This window comes from Mesocricetus auratus, unplaced genomic scaffold (assembly GCF_017639785.1).
Source record: "Mesocricetus auratus isolate SY011 unplaced genomic scaffold, BCM_Maur_2.0 Super-Scaffold_100004, whole genome shotgun sequence".
In the NCBI taxonomy this organism is placed as follows: domain Eukaryota; kingdom Metazoa; phylum Chordata; class Mammalia; order Rodentia; family Cricetidae; genus Mesocricetus; species Mesocricetus auratus.
In genome coordinates, this window is record NW_024429189.1 from 421881 (window position 1) to 436962 (window position 15082).

Consider the following 15082-nt stretch of genomic DNA (forward strand, 5'->3'; position numbering starts at 1 on the left):
CCTTGTTGGATGTGGACTCCTGGGCAAGAATATTTTAAACATATAGACTAAGGTAGGATTTGTGGCACAGTCTACAATTCCCATTTCTTTTCTTGGGAAGTGGAGACTAGATAATGTTGAGTTTGAGGCCAGCTGGGCAACAGTGAAACCCCATTTCAAAACACAAAGAGAGGGCCGGGCGGTGGTGGCGCACGCCTTTAATCCCAGCACTCGGGAGGCAGAGGCAGGTGGATCTCTGTGAGTTCAAGGCCAGGCTGGACCGACAGCCTCGAAAACGATACAGAGAAACCCTGTCTCGAAAAACCAAAAAAAAAAAAAACCCCCCAAAACAACAACAACAACAAAAAAAACCCACAAAGAAATGCTGTCTAGAGAGCAAGATCCAATTCTGGAAGAGACGGGGTTTCATAAGACTCCATCAGCTGCAGGCCTGAGGAGTGTAGCTCAGGCAGAGTGCTCAACCATCGTGCACGGAGCCCTGGGTTCAGTTCCCAGCACTGCGAAAACCAAGCATGGTGGCGCATACTTGTAATCTTGGCTCTTGGGAGATGGAGGCAGGAGGATCAGCAGTTTAAGGTCATCCTCAGTTTATAATGTGCTTGAGGCTAGCCTGGCACTTATGACACACACACACACACACACACACACACACACACACTGTGAGTATGTGTACACTTGTGGGTGCCGGTACAGAGTCCAGTAGAGAGTGTTGGGTGTCTCCCTCTATCATTGGGTGTCCTCTTGTCACTCTCCATCCCTGTCTTGGAGCTGGGGCTACAGTCAGGGGACACTTGGCTTGCTATGTGGGTGCTGGGATCCGAACTTTGATCCTCATGACTGTGATGCAGCAGGTGCAGAGCCATCTCTCCACCCCCTGAATGGATAGGAGGATTTCTTAAAAAGACTGACAGCCACCGTCTCTCCTAGGATCAGAGTGAGAGATGCCTATACCCTCCTCTTGGCCATCGTCTGTTGTGCTCCTGTGGATGTCCCTGGGCTTGTTGTTGTGTGTGAGACCCTTTTCTGCAGTGTTCTTTGCACACGACAGAGGGCCTTTGGTCCTGTCTGATCCCTCCCATCACGTCCTGTCAAGTTAGCACGTGGCAGAGGCCTGGTGTCTTTACCAGCATGTTTCAAAGAGCATGGGGCTCTGGCCCCTCCCCCTTGTCCCTCTGCTGTGATCTTAGCCTCCACTAGCATCAATCACCTCCTGTGCTCACCCCTGGCTCCCACCTGTGCTCACCATGCCCTCCAAGGCATGCTGTGCATTGCAGTCAGGTGGTCTCTTGAGGTGCAGGCTCAGGTTGTTGTGACCACTGAAGGCCAACCTCAATGTATGCGATCTCACAGACTCTCCCCAGCAACTTATGCACATAGCTGTCTCTCTTGTGTCCTCTATCGCCAAAGGGCTCTGTAGCTGCTGGTGTCAGAGGAGCCTGAGTGTGTATTCAAGGTCCTTGCTCCGTAGCTTCTTACGATTGGCACCAGAAGCCACTGTGTCACTGCCCCGATTTGGGCAGAATGGCCACAGCAGAGAATGACCTCCAGGCCAGACCTCGGCTTGCCCCTCCTATCCAGAGGAACACAGCGTCCAGTTGTTGGCTTCTTGGAAACACTGCATCAGGAAGTTTAATGAATGACCTGCCAGGCAGAGCTGTTTTCCATCACGGAGAGTGGGAAGAGCCTCAGAGGTCAGGTGTCCCAGGGGCTGGATGGCTAGATGGGGCTGTGACCAATGACAGCTGGTAGTGACAGGGCAGAAGTAGAAACACCTCTTGTGGGTTTGGATCCAGATACGGCTCCAGCAGAGACACCTCTGGAGGCTTCTTTATGAGCCAACAACCCCTGGGGGTGCCTGGTACAAGCTTAGTCCCCCGCTCACTGGCTGAAGGATGGTCAGACCCCTGGGGGTGCCCGGGGACAAGAGTGCTCTGGGAGACTCTTCTTTTCTCATTAGCGTGTTTCAGTCTCAGACAAGAGGGGAAAGAGTGGGGAGGGTTCTGGAGTGGACACTCCTCACTCCCTTCCTCTAGCTCTTTCTTTCCATCTAACTCTGGCCTCTCTCCTCAACCTCACTGATTCATAGAACATGGAGACCGACAGCGGCTAAGAGCCTTGTAGGAAGAGCCAGAAGGTCGTGTGGGTTTAGGCATAGTGCTCTCCTCTGAACCTCCATTCCTGCATCTGTGAAATGGGGAGATCGCTTCTTGCCTCCAGAGCCTCGGGGACAGTAAACAAGTTCAGGAAGAGATGGCTGGAGACTCACCAGACGGTAGCTTTACAATCCACAGCACGTGGGTGAGATTCCAGAAGGGTGGACAAGAGAGCAGTAGGGAGAGGGAGCTGTACCCAGCTTGCAAGAACGAACCTGCTGGTCCTGGGCCCCAGAGTGAGGCCCTGTCCCGCTCCTTAGGGCTACAAAGTCCATAAAGAATTAACAGCCCGGCAGAAAGACAGCTCGGTCTCTGATTCCTGACCTGTGCTTGCGGGAGGAGGAGGGGTGTTCATCTCAAGGAGGTTCTCTGGGGTGGGCCTAAGATTAATGGAACGCGGTGAGCCTGGGACACCCTCCCTCAGTGCGCCTTCGGTCACCTTGCCCCTTCTCCAGCCTGGAATCCCAGGGGTCAGGATTTTTACAGCTCTCGTGCCCTAAGAAGTGTCTGAAAGAAGAAAATTTCATGGTGTGAAAATAAACTTGAGCCCGCGACGGTGGTGCACGTCTTTGATTCCCAGCACTCAGGAGGCAGAGGCAGGCAGATCTCTGTGAGTTCGAGGCCAGCCTGGTCTACAGAGCGAGTTCCAGGACAGCCCCCAAAGCCACAGAGAAACCCTGTCTGGAAAAACCAAAAAAAAAAAAAAAAAAAAAAAAAAGAAGAAGAAGAAGAAAAGAAACTTGAAATGTAAGTATCGGGAAGTGCCACCCCACCCCTGAGGGGCCGGGCTGGGGACCCAGCCCAGGGCCTTGGACTTGCTGGTATTTTACCACTGAGCTAACTCAGCCCCGGTAGTGAAGTTTCAGTGGAGCAGTAAACACACATAGATGTCTGTGTTGTCTCTGGCTGCTTTGGCACTCCAAAAGGCACAGAGAGTGAATTGCAACAGAAATGAGATGTCCTGAAAAGCCAAAAATATTTACTCTTCCATCCTTTAGAGAAGTGTGCAGAGCCCCCGTTTAGCATAAATCTGTTTGGAAAGCAGAAAGCTAAACAGGACAAACGGAGACATGTACCTGCAATCCCAGCGCTCCGGGTTATTGTCAGCTACACAGTGAGTTTGGGGTCAGACCTAGCTACATCAGACTGTTTCAAAATAAAACAAAAACCCAAAATAAACAAATAAAAACCGAAAACCAAAAAGAAAGTAGACATGCTCTGGAGAAATTCTGTTGGCTCTTGTGACAGCTTCTGGTCTAGAGGTTGGAGAGCTGCTCATGGTTGAGAGCACTGACTGCTCTTGCAGAGGACCTGAGTTCGAATCCCGGAACTCACACAGTGGCTCACAATTACCTGTAACTCAGGTTATAGCCTAGATATCTGGGAGTAGTGAGGCACCTCTGTAGTTAACTTGGAAGGCTGAGGGAGAATTGTGGTGAGTTCAAGGCCAGCCTGGGCTATAGAATAAAGCCCTGTCTTACTGTTTTCTCTGAGTTCTAGATGGGGAAAAAAAAGAATGTGCCAGGAGAGACAGCTGTCCACTTAACCCAGAGAGGCAGGGAGACATAAGTCATCCCTCACACCTCTGCACCAAAGACAAGCTTTGCACAGCTATGTCTGGGGGCAGCTGGCAAAAAGGCAGGCCACTGAGGCAGGGGCTTGCCCACCTAGAAAGAAGAGCAGGGGCTGTAGAGAAATCAGTGCCTGGGCCAGCACACAGGAGCAAGCCCCTCAGACCCTCCAGGGCACAAAGCCACATTCCTGACCTGCCAGAGCCCCTGGACTCCAGTTCCCTTCCCCCCTCTCCCCCTTTCCTCAGCAATCCCCACCCCTACTGCTAGACCCTCCCCTTTCAGGACCTGGACCCCCTGCTGCTCCCTGGGCAGTACAACTTTCCTATAGCTCCTTCCCTTTATCACTAGCTGCTCAAAGGTCAGTGTTCAGTGAAGTCTGTCCCATCAGGCTATTAAGAACTGCCTCAGACAGGTTGGGGCTGTAGCTCAGCCAGTCAGGTATAGAGGCTGATTGGGCTTACACATAATGAAGTCTCTCTCTGTCTCTGTGTCTGTCTCTGTCTCTCTCTCCGGGGACAAGAGCATCTGGAATCTATTCAGTCCCAATCCTATTGTATATTACATTAGCTCTGCAGGCATTTATGTGCGGTAACCATATCTCTATATTTCCTGCCCCTCCTCATCTCTATTTCCATGTATTTGCCTTGCATGTGTATGTACATGTTTGTATGTGTGCAAACACGGGTGTTGTTCCCCAGGCACATTGACCACTTTTAAAAGTAATTTGTTATTTGTATGTGTGGTGCTTGGGTGCCTCGGTCCAGGTATAGCTTTCAGGGGATGACTCTTGGGGGTAGACCCTTCTACCATGGGATCTAGACACCAAACTCAGGCTACCGGGCGTGCATAGCACACACTTTTGCCTGCTGAGCCTCTCCTAGGCTTTGAGAGCCCATCTGGTTGGCAGGGAGTCGCTTGCCTCTGCCTCCTCAGTGCTGGGACTACACGCTCGTGCTGCTGTGCCAGTACAGGGCTTCTAAGAATCAACCTTGTGCTTGCCAGAAATCTTTACCAATGCTGCCGCCTCCTCAGCCTGTTTCTCCCAAGACATTCCACATGCACAAAATCAGGTAGTCTTTTTTTCTTTCTGTAGCTGATTTGTTAATTACTTAACGTTTGAACAGGCTTGTTTCAAGTATACTATTTCACTGGCCTGCTTAGGTGCCAGAAGTGATTGTAAAACCAACCCTATGGGCCGGGTGTTGGTGGCACATGCCTTAAATCCCAGCCCTCGGGAGGCAGAGGCAGACGGATCTCTGTGAGATCGAGGCCAGCCTGGTCTACAGAGCGAGTTCCAGGACAGCCTCCAAAACAATACAGAGAAACCCTGTCTCAAAAACCCCAAAACAAACAAACAAACAAAAAGCCAACCCTATGCTCAGGGCCTGATGTTCTAGTGACAAGATTCCCAAACAACAGAGGAACGGAGCCAAGTGTGTGCCTGCCAGTTAGACGCGGGTACTAGGGAGAAGAGTCAAGAGGGCCGCGGTTGCTAGGAGCAGGTTTTCCTGCTGCCATTGCTTTGAGGCGGGGTCTCTCCTATAGTCCAGGCTAACTTGGAGCTCATCAAACAGATAAGGATGACCTTGACTCGCCATCCTCCTGCCTCTGCTTCCCTAGTACTGGGACTTAGGGTGTATGCCACCATCCATGGAGATTTAAAATTATTGAGAATTAATATATGATGCTTTTGCTTCCACAGATTGGTGTAGCTCTCTGGGAGAGGGGAGACCCTGCTGCACTGCTCTGTTTTATAGCAAGCAAACATCCTAGCTAGTGATTGATGTAATTCCTAAGGACCCTGATTGGCTGGACCTGGCATCCAGGATCACAGCAGGGGCTGGCTGGTCACCTCCCTCCCAACACCCTCCTCAGCAAGATAAAGTAACTCGACAAAGATATCAAGTCAATAAAAAATGTTTTTATAGAATACACACTTCCCGTGGTCAGGTCAGTGCCAGCCGCTGCCACCCCTACTGGATCTGTCTTCCTTGGGGTCCCGGACCCCTGAGACCTTGCCGAGCCCCCCCGAGATTTGAGGCAGGATTCAGACCTTCCCAAAAGGCTATGCCACCAAGGGGTAGCTGTCCCTGCCCTGGGGTCAAGGTCTGCGCACAGCGCACAGCAGTGTTTACTGAAGGTCTCGCTGACGCACAAGGCGGGAGAAGAGGATGTTCCTCTTGTCACTGAAGGTGTCATGGGCAAGGGCCGCCCTGTTCCTCCCTGTGAGGTCACCGTGGACCTGCAACTCTGGCCTTGCTCACTCAGTATGGGTAGGGTGACACCGCGATTAGCAGGACGTAGACGCTCTGGTGGCGAGGTGCTGCTGCGTGCACGGTCATGCGGTAGAGCCCCGCACGCGTGAGCGCTCGGCGGGTGTAGATGGCGCCTTGCCCAGCACGCAGCTGGCGCAGAGCAAAGGGGCTGCGCGGGTCGGGCTCCAGCACGGTGAGCTCAGTATGGTTGGCGGGGACGCCGGCCTCAGAGAAGGCGGCCAGGCGCGCCACATCATGGTGGGCGCGGACGCCGAGGGGCAGCGGCAGCAGGCGGTACTGCAGTGTGGACGGGCCACTGGCGCTGCAGTCCTGAGAGCAGCGGCGGAAGCAGGTCCTACAGGTGACACAGACATGCTCGTTGGACTGCCATCCAGCACAGCTCAGTCCATCCCCAAGTGTACCCCTAATACCTTGCCTACAGATGCCACTGTTAGCTCATTTCAGATATTAGCAAACTGAGACCCAGAGGTCAGATAGGGGCCTTCTCCCCTCTAGCATGTCCTCCCCCATCTCTCCTTCCTGGCCCAAAGCCTAGGACAGCTCAGTGAGCATACAGTAGTGGTAAAACTCAGCAGCCCAGGTCCACTCAGAGACCCCAGGGCTGAGGAGCCTGGGGTTGAATCACTTGTCTGGGATAGTGGGGGCGTAAAGACACGTGGTTAGCCTTGTAGCAGCCTCCTCCACAGCCTGCCTCCTTTCCCCTTCCGAGGCTCCAGAACAAATCACATGCTCCAGGGGTACAAGCCACCTGATCCACAGCCCTCGGGTCTTGGTGTCTCTTTTTGAACTTAGTGAGCTGAGTCCTGGAGTTCATGAGATTTCTCTAATTTCTATGTTTGGGGGTGCTTTCTGTCCCAGGCTATGTGTGTAAAGGGGGAGGGGTACATTCTCTGTTCCGGAGAGCATGCCATGTAGGGCTGTCTGGATCACCCAGCAGGGAGCACAACTTGGAGGCAAGCTTGTCTCTCTGTCTGGTACAGGTTCACCAGGAGTGCAGGATTTACAAATACCCCCGCCCCTGCTCAGGATTTCTGTCATGGCATCTAACCCTACCCTCGAGAAGCCTTCTTGGAGGTGGGGGGTCCAAGCATAGGCAAACTGTAGAAGAAGCCCTGTGATCATGCGTGTCCCCTGCCTCTTGTACCTCTGCCAGCGAGGCCCTTCCTTACCCAGGGCTGGAGCCCTGCCGGTAGGCTGTAGGACAGGGTGTGTCTACACACTGGTAGCTGCCTCGGGTGTTGAAGCACATCTGGCCAGGCCCACACTCGATGCCATCTTCCTCACACTCGTTGATGTCTGGGGAGGAGGGTGTGGTGGGAGATAAGTTGACAGAACATGGGAGGGGAGAGGGAGAGCAGAGGAGGCAGGGAGACCAGCCTTCTGTGGGCGGATCCCCGAGGATAGGGCCCCCTCCCCGCCACCTCTCATCTCCCCAGGACCATGTCTTTACGGGGCATGGCTTGATGGCTTGTGGGGATTTCCTCCTATCATGCTGGAGAGCCTGGAGGGGTTGTGGCACTGGCTTCCCCTCTGTGTCTTTGCCAGTGGCTGTCTCACCCGTGAGAGAGCAAGGGTGAACAGGGAGGACCGCCAACCCCAGGCTCTGTGCCTCCTGGAAGGTGTGCCCCCACTTGGGCTAACTTTAGAGGCCGTTGTACCACCCTCTTCCTGTCTCGTCCCAGCCATCAGAAGGGTGAGGTTCAGAGAGGAGAGGAAAATAGCCCAGGGACACATGGCACAGCTTCTGGAGGGGCGTGGACTGGCCCTGGCCAGCTCACCCTGGCAGTTCTTCCCGCTGGGGAGGAGGCGGTAGCCCGAGGGGCAGAGGCAATAGTAGCTGCCCTCCGTGTTTTGGCAGGCATGCTGGCACAGGCTCCTTACACGGCACTCATCAAGGTCTGGTCCAGGTGGGGACGGAGAGCAGAGATGCTGAATCAGATTACCAGGTGGCCACGTGCTCCGAGACCAGTCAGGGAAGCTCCCTGCTCCAGGCAACCCCTCCCCTGCCTGCCCCACCCAGGCTTGCTGCAGGAGGCTGGTGAAGGGAGGAAGCCTCACTCTGTCTCCTTCAATGAGGCAACGAGAGGGGCCATGCTATTGAGGGTCCTGTCCGAGGCACACAGGCCCTCTGTGCAGCCAGGACCCCTTGCACATTGTTCATGGACTCCAGGCTGCGCCCTCTGCCCTCCCTAATCCCTCTTTATAGCTTTACAGCTAACTGGGACACTCACTCCCCAAAACCTCCCTCCCTCAAGAGGAGTGCTTCTCAAAGTGGACTTTTCTCAGGCATCTTTTCAGGAGGGACCTCCCTCCGGACAAAGCACCCCAAAAGTCAAGGACCACCCCAGTACCCCCCTTGGAATCAGTCTCTTTGGTCCATCAGTATAGTCACAGCTCTGTCCCTCACAGAATTTCCCCCATCTCACTTTATCCACAAATGCTGGGTTTCTGAGTTTGCCCAGCTCCATGACCAGCCTAGGAGCCCAGGCTCGCCTTACCTGTACACATGCCGTTCTGCCTTATGAAGCCAGGTGGGCACCAGGCTCGACCCACACTGCTCAGGGCTCCAGAACCAGGCTGGAGGGAGACCCAGGCATGGTAGGAGCCCCTGGGCCTGGGTATCCGGGACCGAAGCCAGGACACCAGTGGGTTCCGGAGGCTGACAGTGGTAATGTTTTGACTGTTTCGTTCCAGGGGGGTACAGGTCCTGCCGTCCCGTAGGAGGGTCTGGCCAGGTGGGCACAGGCATTGGTAGCTGCCCTGGAGGTTGTGACACTGGTAGACACAGGGTGTGGGCAGCTGTAGGCACTCGTTGATGTCTGTGGAGGAGGCCAGGTCGGATGTGAGGGTGGCACAGGGCTCCGTGGCCTGCCTTTGCTTCAGAGCCCCATATATACACAGAGAGAGAGCCTTGCTCAGAGTGCTCCCAAACCCATGATCCTCCTGCCTCTGTCTCCCGAGTCTTGAGATGAGAGGCACGTGCTTCTATGCCTGGCTCCAGCTGCCTCTTCCTGTCATCTTCCCAGAATTCAATGCCTTACCCATTCCACAGGGGTGGCCTCCTGAGGATCCGTCCACCAGCATACCTCTCTGACACCTCCAAGCTCCAAGCTCTGAGCACCACCACAGGCTACAGCGTTCCACAGCCCTTAGTGACAGGTATGCATGCTAACCCCTATGCCTCTCTGCGGTCCTGCCCTGGTCTTCACCCCCCCCCCCTTGTGGAGTCCACAGTCTCTGGTGAGTGGCCTCAGCTGCTTCCATCATTCCAAGACTCACCAGACCATAAACATTCCTGGTCCTAAGCCAGGGCTGAGTGAGACAGAGGGCCCAGGGAGGGGCTGGCTGTCCCCTTACCAAGGCAAGGAAGGCCATGGCCTTGTTGGCGGTACCCCTTGGGGCAGCTGCAGTGGTGGCCACCGGGAGTGTTCTCACAGAGTTGATTGTAGTGACACTCGTCCAGCTGCTCCAGACATTCATCCACATCTGGGGTGGCAGGGGTGTGGCCACAGGCATGGCCATGGAGGTGGTTTGGCTCAGAGGCCTCCTCCAAGGACGTACCCTCCCCTCCACAGCAAGGCCTTGTCTGTCCCCGTTTCTGACTGCACAGGCTGCATGCTGGCCCTTCACATTCTGCCTGCGGTGGCACAGATTAGAAGCCAACAGGGCCCAGGCGCCAAAGAAAGGAAGGGGCTTAGAACTGGGTTCCAGCTGAGCTCTGATACATTCTAGGCCCTGCGTGAACAGCACTCCTTCCCCGAGTCTCAATTTCCTCATGTGTGAGGGGTAAGAAGAGGCCCTCTTCCTGCCGTGTTGGCAAGGGAGCCATGTGTGCGGAAGGTTCTGGTGTATACAGGAAGACATGAAGGGAGGGAGGGAGGAGGAAGGAGGGAGGGAGGAGGAAGGAGGGAGGAGGGAGGGAGGAGGAAGGAGGGAGGAGGGAGGGAGAAGGACTCTCTTAAGACCCACAAAGTTCCTGAAACTTAAAGATTCACGAATCTTCAGGGCCATATAAACCGTAGTGGTTACCAAGGAAGAGGAGACCCTTCAAGCGGCACCCAGGCTGGGGTGGGCTCCTCCGTGAGGCTACTGCCTGTGAGTCACCGTGTTCTTGCGAGTAACCCTCCCACCCTTACTCTGGAAGTAGCTCCTAAACTCCCTGGTTCACTATGCTAGACCTGATGGGATTGTTCCCAGTCTCTGGTTCTGATCTGGGAGGAACAGATGTTTGTTCCACTCTGCCCAGGAAAACATCACACGGCACAGAGGGACCCAGTGCCGTGAAACCATAGAATGCATAGGGGTCCCCCGCCCAGGGACAGCACTTGGGTGTCCACGCAGAGGCCAGTTGCAACTGATGCCCAGTGGCTGCCTGGAAGCTGCGTTGAGAAGGACTCAGAGACTGTGTCTAGTCTGGACCACAACGTGGGATAGGCGCTAAGGGAAATGGCCTATTGCTGCCTCTGGCTTACTCCCTCCTTCATCAAGCACAGGTGGGCAGAGGTCAAGAATGGGAAAGACAGGAAGACCCCAGATCTTGGGCTTCTGCCAAGAGAGTTCTAGATGCCCCGAATCCCAGCAACGCTCTCTGGGCTCTTGGGAGCGTGACCAGGCCCCGCCTTGTACCCCTGTCACCTTCACAGCTGCTTCCATCAGCAGTTACCCGGAAGCCAGGCCTACAGTCAGGGAGGCAGCCATAGGTTCCAAGCAGGTTCACACAGCGCTGCCCCTCCTGGCAGAGGTGGGTGTCTCCCACACACTCGTCCACATCTGGGGGGAGGGCATGTGGGGGTCATGTGAACACGTGCCCTCCCCGAAGCCATCCTTACACCCAGGCCCAGCCTACTCACACAGCCTAGAAGTCCCTGGCATGAAGGTTCCCCAATGCCAGTTGCAATGGAAGGTTGTGAACCATGTCCCCTTGGGGCCCGGCTAGGGCCTGGCCCCATACTGGGAGTGACAGGTAAGACACAGGTTGGTGTCAGAGTATGACCTGCTATTCAGTCACTACTCAGAAAATTAGGAGGGGTGCGGGTGCTACCAAGACTTGAAGCGGCTGTTGGGAGACCTTCTGGACTTGAGTGTCCCGAACACACAGGGACCACGTGTTTGCCTCTGGGGTTCCTCGCCACCCCACCACCTGAGCTTCAATATCTTCTGGAAAATATTCCCTCCATAGTATCTGCTTCCCTCTGGAGTTCAGGCCCCGAGGAGCCTACTGTACATTGTCCCTGGGGCTGCTCACCTCGACAATTTCTGTGGTCCCAGGCCAGGGTGAAGCCAGCGGGGCAGGAGCAGGAGAAATGGCCAGGAGCATTGTGGCAGGCGTGTGAGCAGGGGCTGGGGCCCGCTGAGCATTCGTTCCTGTCTGGGTTGGGAGACATTCGACTATGGTCACAGGCCCTCCTGACAGCTGGCTGGTGGGGCTGTGCACCCCAGGAGAGGTCACCTTTGTCCATACCAGGGGCTGGAAGGACTCACCCACACAAAATGCTCCCTGGGTGTCCATCTCAAAGCCCTCAGGACAGCCAATCTCATTTTCTTCTGTAAGGCAAAGGGGAGGGCCCTGAGGAAGCCAGATCCCGGGGCATCTTGGGCTTGCTCCTTGGGCCGGTCTAGGCAGTGGCCCCTGGCTGGGAGCTCAGCCCCAGCCTTGAAACACTCGTGTGACCCTGGGACAGCAAGCTGGCTCCTGGCCCAGGTTTGTTGGAAGTGGTGGGTGTGGGGCATGCCTGGTCTTGTAGATGTGCCCTGGGGGCTCTCAAGGAAGGTTAGGCAGAGATCCAGGCAAACTCAAGAGAAACCATTAAAGAAACATAGACCGTTCAAGGTCACATGTCCAAAACTACTCAGGAGAAGCCAACAGCCATGCACAGAGGGTCGCCATAGCCTTCAACAGCCAGCAAGGAGACAGACAGGACTGCCTTGGCAACTGCAGGGACAGTCACCCTTAGTAAGGTGGTTCCTGGGGGCCAGTTAGGGCTTTAGGGGCAGAGCCCCTGGAAAGTGAGCAGTGCCATGCTCACAGTGCAGCTGGAAACGGGGCATCCCCTCACGCCCACAGCTGGAAAGCAGTGCCGATAGGATCTGAGTCAGAACATGTGGCCTCACAGCCCTGCTCTTCCCAGCATTCCCTGGTCAGTGGTAAACCCCTCATGAGCATGCCCCTGTCCCCAGCCTGTGCTTAGTGCAAACGGCCATTTGAATTTGGGGCTCTGGCAGGTCTTAGCTGGTCCAGTGGAGGCGGGACAGCTGGGCCTCACCAGCTTGCAGGGCTGTGGTGAGCCGGAAGCGCAGGGCCTCTGCCTCAGGGTCGAAGGTTGAGCTGATAGATGAGGCCCGAAGGTGCTGCACCAGCTGGGGCTGGGGGCCCCGGGCCTTATCATACTGGATGCTATGATTGCAACGCAGAGAGGCTGGGAGACTGTCATGGAGGAAGTGCTGTGTGGAGCCCACGAACAGCTGACCAGGCCCCGTCTGCACGTAGTGCTCCTGGAAGTCCTGGGGGAGGGGGTGGGGGAGGGCTCCACTTTAGAGCAGCCAGGAGGTAGCTAGGGTGCTGCATAGAGAGCACTGGGCAAGCCTCCTTCGCCTCTTCCGCCAAGCAGCTGGCAGCCAGGGGCAGCACCATGCCTGTGATGTTCTTGGCAGCGGAGTGGAGGGATGCTGGCTCCTGGATGACAGTTCCTGCTTGAGACCTGCCATAACCCGCTTCTGGGGTATGAGGAAGGAAAGAGGGCCCGTCGGCTCCGGGTGGGAGGGTGGGGCAGCCCAGAGCTAGTACCTGCATGTGCAGATCTGCGTCGGCCAGGCTCTCCGGGATCATGCCATTGATTGTCACCTCCAGGAGCAGCAGTCCATCAGGATCCAGGCCCCGAGCCACCTGGGTCATTGTGAGCAGCTCCCCTGCAAGCCATCCCCACCCAGCCTGGAGTCATCTCAGAAGCAGTCCTGAGCTCTCTCAGGCCCTGCCTCCAGCCACCTTCAAGGAGACTATGCTCACCTGTAGAAAATTCCAGGTGTGACTCCTGCTGGAAGCTGCCACCCGTCAGGGAATAGCCATTTAAGGCCCCTCCGCTCTCTCTAGCCAGAGCCCAGTAGATGGGGGCAATGGTGACCACCAGCACCCGCATTAGAGGCCCTGGATACAGCAGAATGCAGAGGCTATGTTAGGACTGGAACCTTGGGACAGCCACTCTCCTGATCAAGATCCCTCTGCGGCTCCCCTTTGCTTCGGAAGGTGTAGCCTCTCCCTCCCTGCTTATACTCAGCCTAGTGACTACTCATGCCAGGTATTTAGCAGACCCTGGGAGATAGCAAAATCAAACATATACTTTATGGTGCAGGCACAAAAGCAAACATAATAAAGAAATGCATGGGACATGATATTTAGCCAGGTTCAGCACATGCAGATTGACAGTCCCCATGGCTTTTGGTTGGGACCAGTAGGTGATCAACCAAGTTTCCTGTGTTGTAGACAACTTCTACAAGAGCCCGGGAGAGGAAGGAATGTTGGGTGTGGATTGTCAGAACCTCATGTGACATTTGGACCTTTTTGGGCAATGAGAGGCAACAGGCTGTGCCATGGGAGCATTGCCCAGTCAAGCTTCCTCAGGGTCAAGGACAGTGGCAGCAGGTTATGGGGTGGCAGGAGGGAGCTAGATCTTTTCCAACTACTTTCCACTAATCGCAAGCTCACTGGGCCTGGGCCTAGATGCTTCTCCCTAGCTTGTGCAGCTGGAAACAGTGGCCATACCTAGGCAGCCATCTGACTTAATTTGGTTTCTGCTGACAGTGGCTCAGAGTCAGGTCATTAAAGGGCTGGAGAGATGTCTCCGGTTACGAGCACTTGTTGCTCTTGCAGAGAATCTGGGTTCAATCCCCAGCACCCACATGGTGGCTCACAACCACCTGTAACTCCAGCTCCAGGGGACCTGGTGGCCTTGTCTTGCCTCTGCAGGCACCACCAGCATGCACATGATTGATTGTACACACATGTACACAGGCAAAACACTCTATACATAAAATAAAAAGAAACGACTCTATAAATAAATAAATAACCAAAACGAAACCAATAACTGAGGCTTCTGAACAGCTGCTCCTACCTACTGAGAACCTAGCTCTATCTTTCCCTGCACTGGGTCCCCAGAAGAGGCCTTGGGTCTCCTATGTGAGCCTCTTGGATTTTCTCTGCTCAGGACACCCTGCTTCCTGCACCGATGAGCAAGTTCATGCCTCCTGTTTCTTTAGTTGATGGATCGCTCCATCTTTCCCTCTGTCTGTCCCCTGCAGCTCATGTCTGTTAATAATTTCTGGTGATTCTTCACCTTTCTGCCAGCTTTCATGGGGGTAAAAAAAAACCCTCCCCAAGAGTAAGTGGCATGGCCTGTCCTTCTCTGAGCTCCTGAGGCAGTATTCTGCTCCTACCACTCTCTCCCTGTGTGATTTCAAACGCAGTGACTTTGCTTCATGATAGTGGTAGGGGATGGGTGTCTGTGAGCAGGAGAGGGACTCGACTCTTCGAGGCAGTCCTATCTCCAGGTACCAGGCCTTGAACAAGCCTTGGAACAGCCATTCCTGCCCTGTGGGTCCAGCATGTGTCCCAGGGCCCCCACATACCCACACTTGCTGGGACGTGGCTGATGCTGCTCCAGATGGTTGGGACCCCAGAACTTCTCTCCAGTTTCACACTGGTGTTGAGAGTAGCCATACCAAATTCCTGACCATTGATGACCCCGGTCATGCTGCCCCAGCTGCCCCGGGGCTCCCCTGTAAGTCAGGAGACAAACAATAGTGACTCATACTATCTATTCTGAGTCTTGTCCAGGCAAAGTCCCTGTTCCCATCTCATTAAAGAGGAAACTGAGGTTCATAAAGGTACTGTAACTTGTTCAAAGACACACAGCTAATAAGAAACAGACTCAAGGCGTAGAAGATTTTGGCTCTAAAACAAAGGAGACTGAGTCTGGGGAGATGACTCGGCTGGTAAAGTACTTGTCGCACAAGCATGAGGACCTGAGCTTGATCCCCAGAAACCACATAAAAATGTCAGCCGTCGTGGTATGTATTTGTAATCCTG

The 15082-nt window shown here is 54.8% G+C and overlaps 1 protein-coding gene across 3 annotated transcripts in view; it reads right to left on the bottom strand.

The window, feature by feature from the left end:
• Positions 1 to 5628: 5628 nt before the first annotated feature.
• Hmcn2 (hemicentin 2) overlaps positions 5629 to 15082 on the bottom strand; it is a 140500-nt gene continuing 131046 nt past the window's right edge. For 2 of the 3 annotated variants that reach the window (XM_013124789.3, XM_040745007.1), the window contains 12 exons: positions 14623 to 14772; positions 13007 to 13144; positions 12788 to 12909; positions 12267 to 12504; positions 11485 to 11547; positions 11249 to 11371; positions 10639 to 10773; positions 9361 to 9489; positions 8502 to 8822; positions 7782 to 7901; positions 7173 to 7299; positions 5629 to 6337 (listed from right to left, as the gene is read on the bottom strand). In XM_013124789.3, the coding sequence (XP_012980243.1) occupies positions 5992 to 6337; positions 7173 to 7299; positions 7782 to 7901; positions 8502 to 8822; positions 9361 to 9489; positions 10639 to 10773; positions 11249 to 11371; positions 11485 to 11547; positions 12267 to 12504; positions 12788 to 12909; positions 13007 to 13144; positions 14623 to 14772 (2012 nt within the window). In that variant the 3' untranslated portion in view covers positions 5629 to 5991. Of the gene's footprint in view, positions 6338 to 7172; positions 7300 to 7781; positions 7902 to 8501; positions 8823 to 9360; positions 9490 to 10638; positions 10774 to 11248; positions 11372 to 11484; positions 11548 to 12266; positions 12505 to 12787; positions 12910 to 13006; positions 13145 to 14622; positions 14773 to 15082 lie in introns of those variants that run through there. The other variant, XR_005877070.1, reaches the window with a different exon arrangement.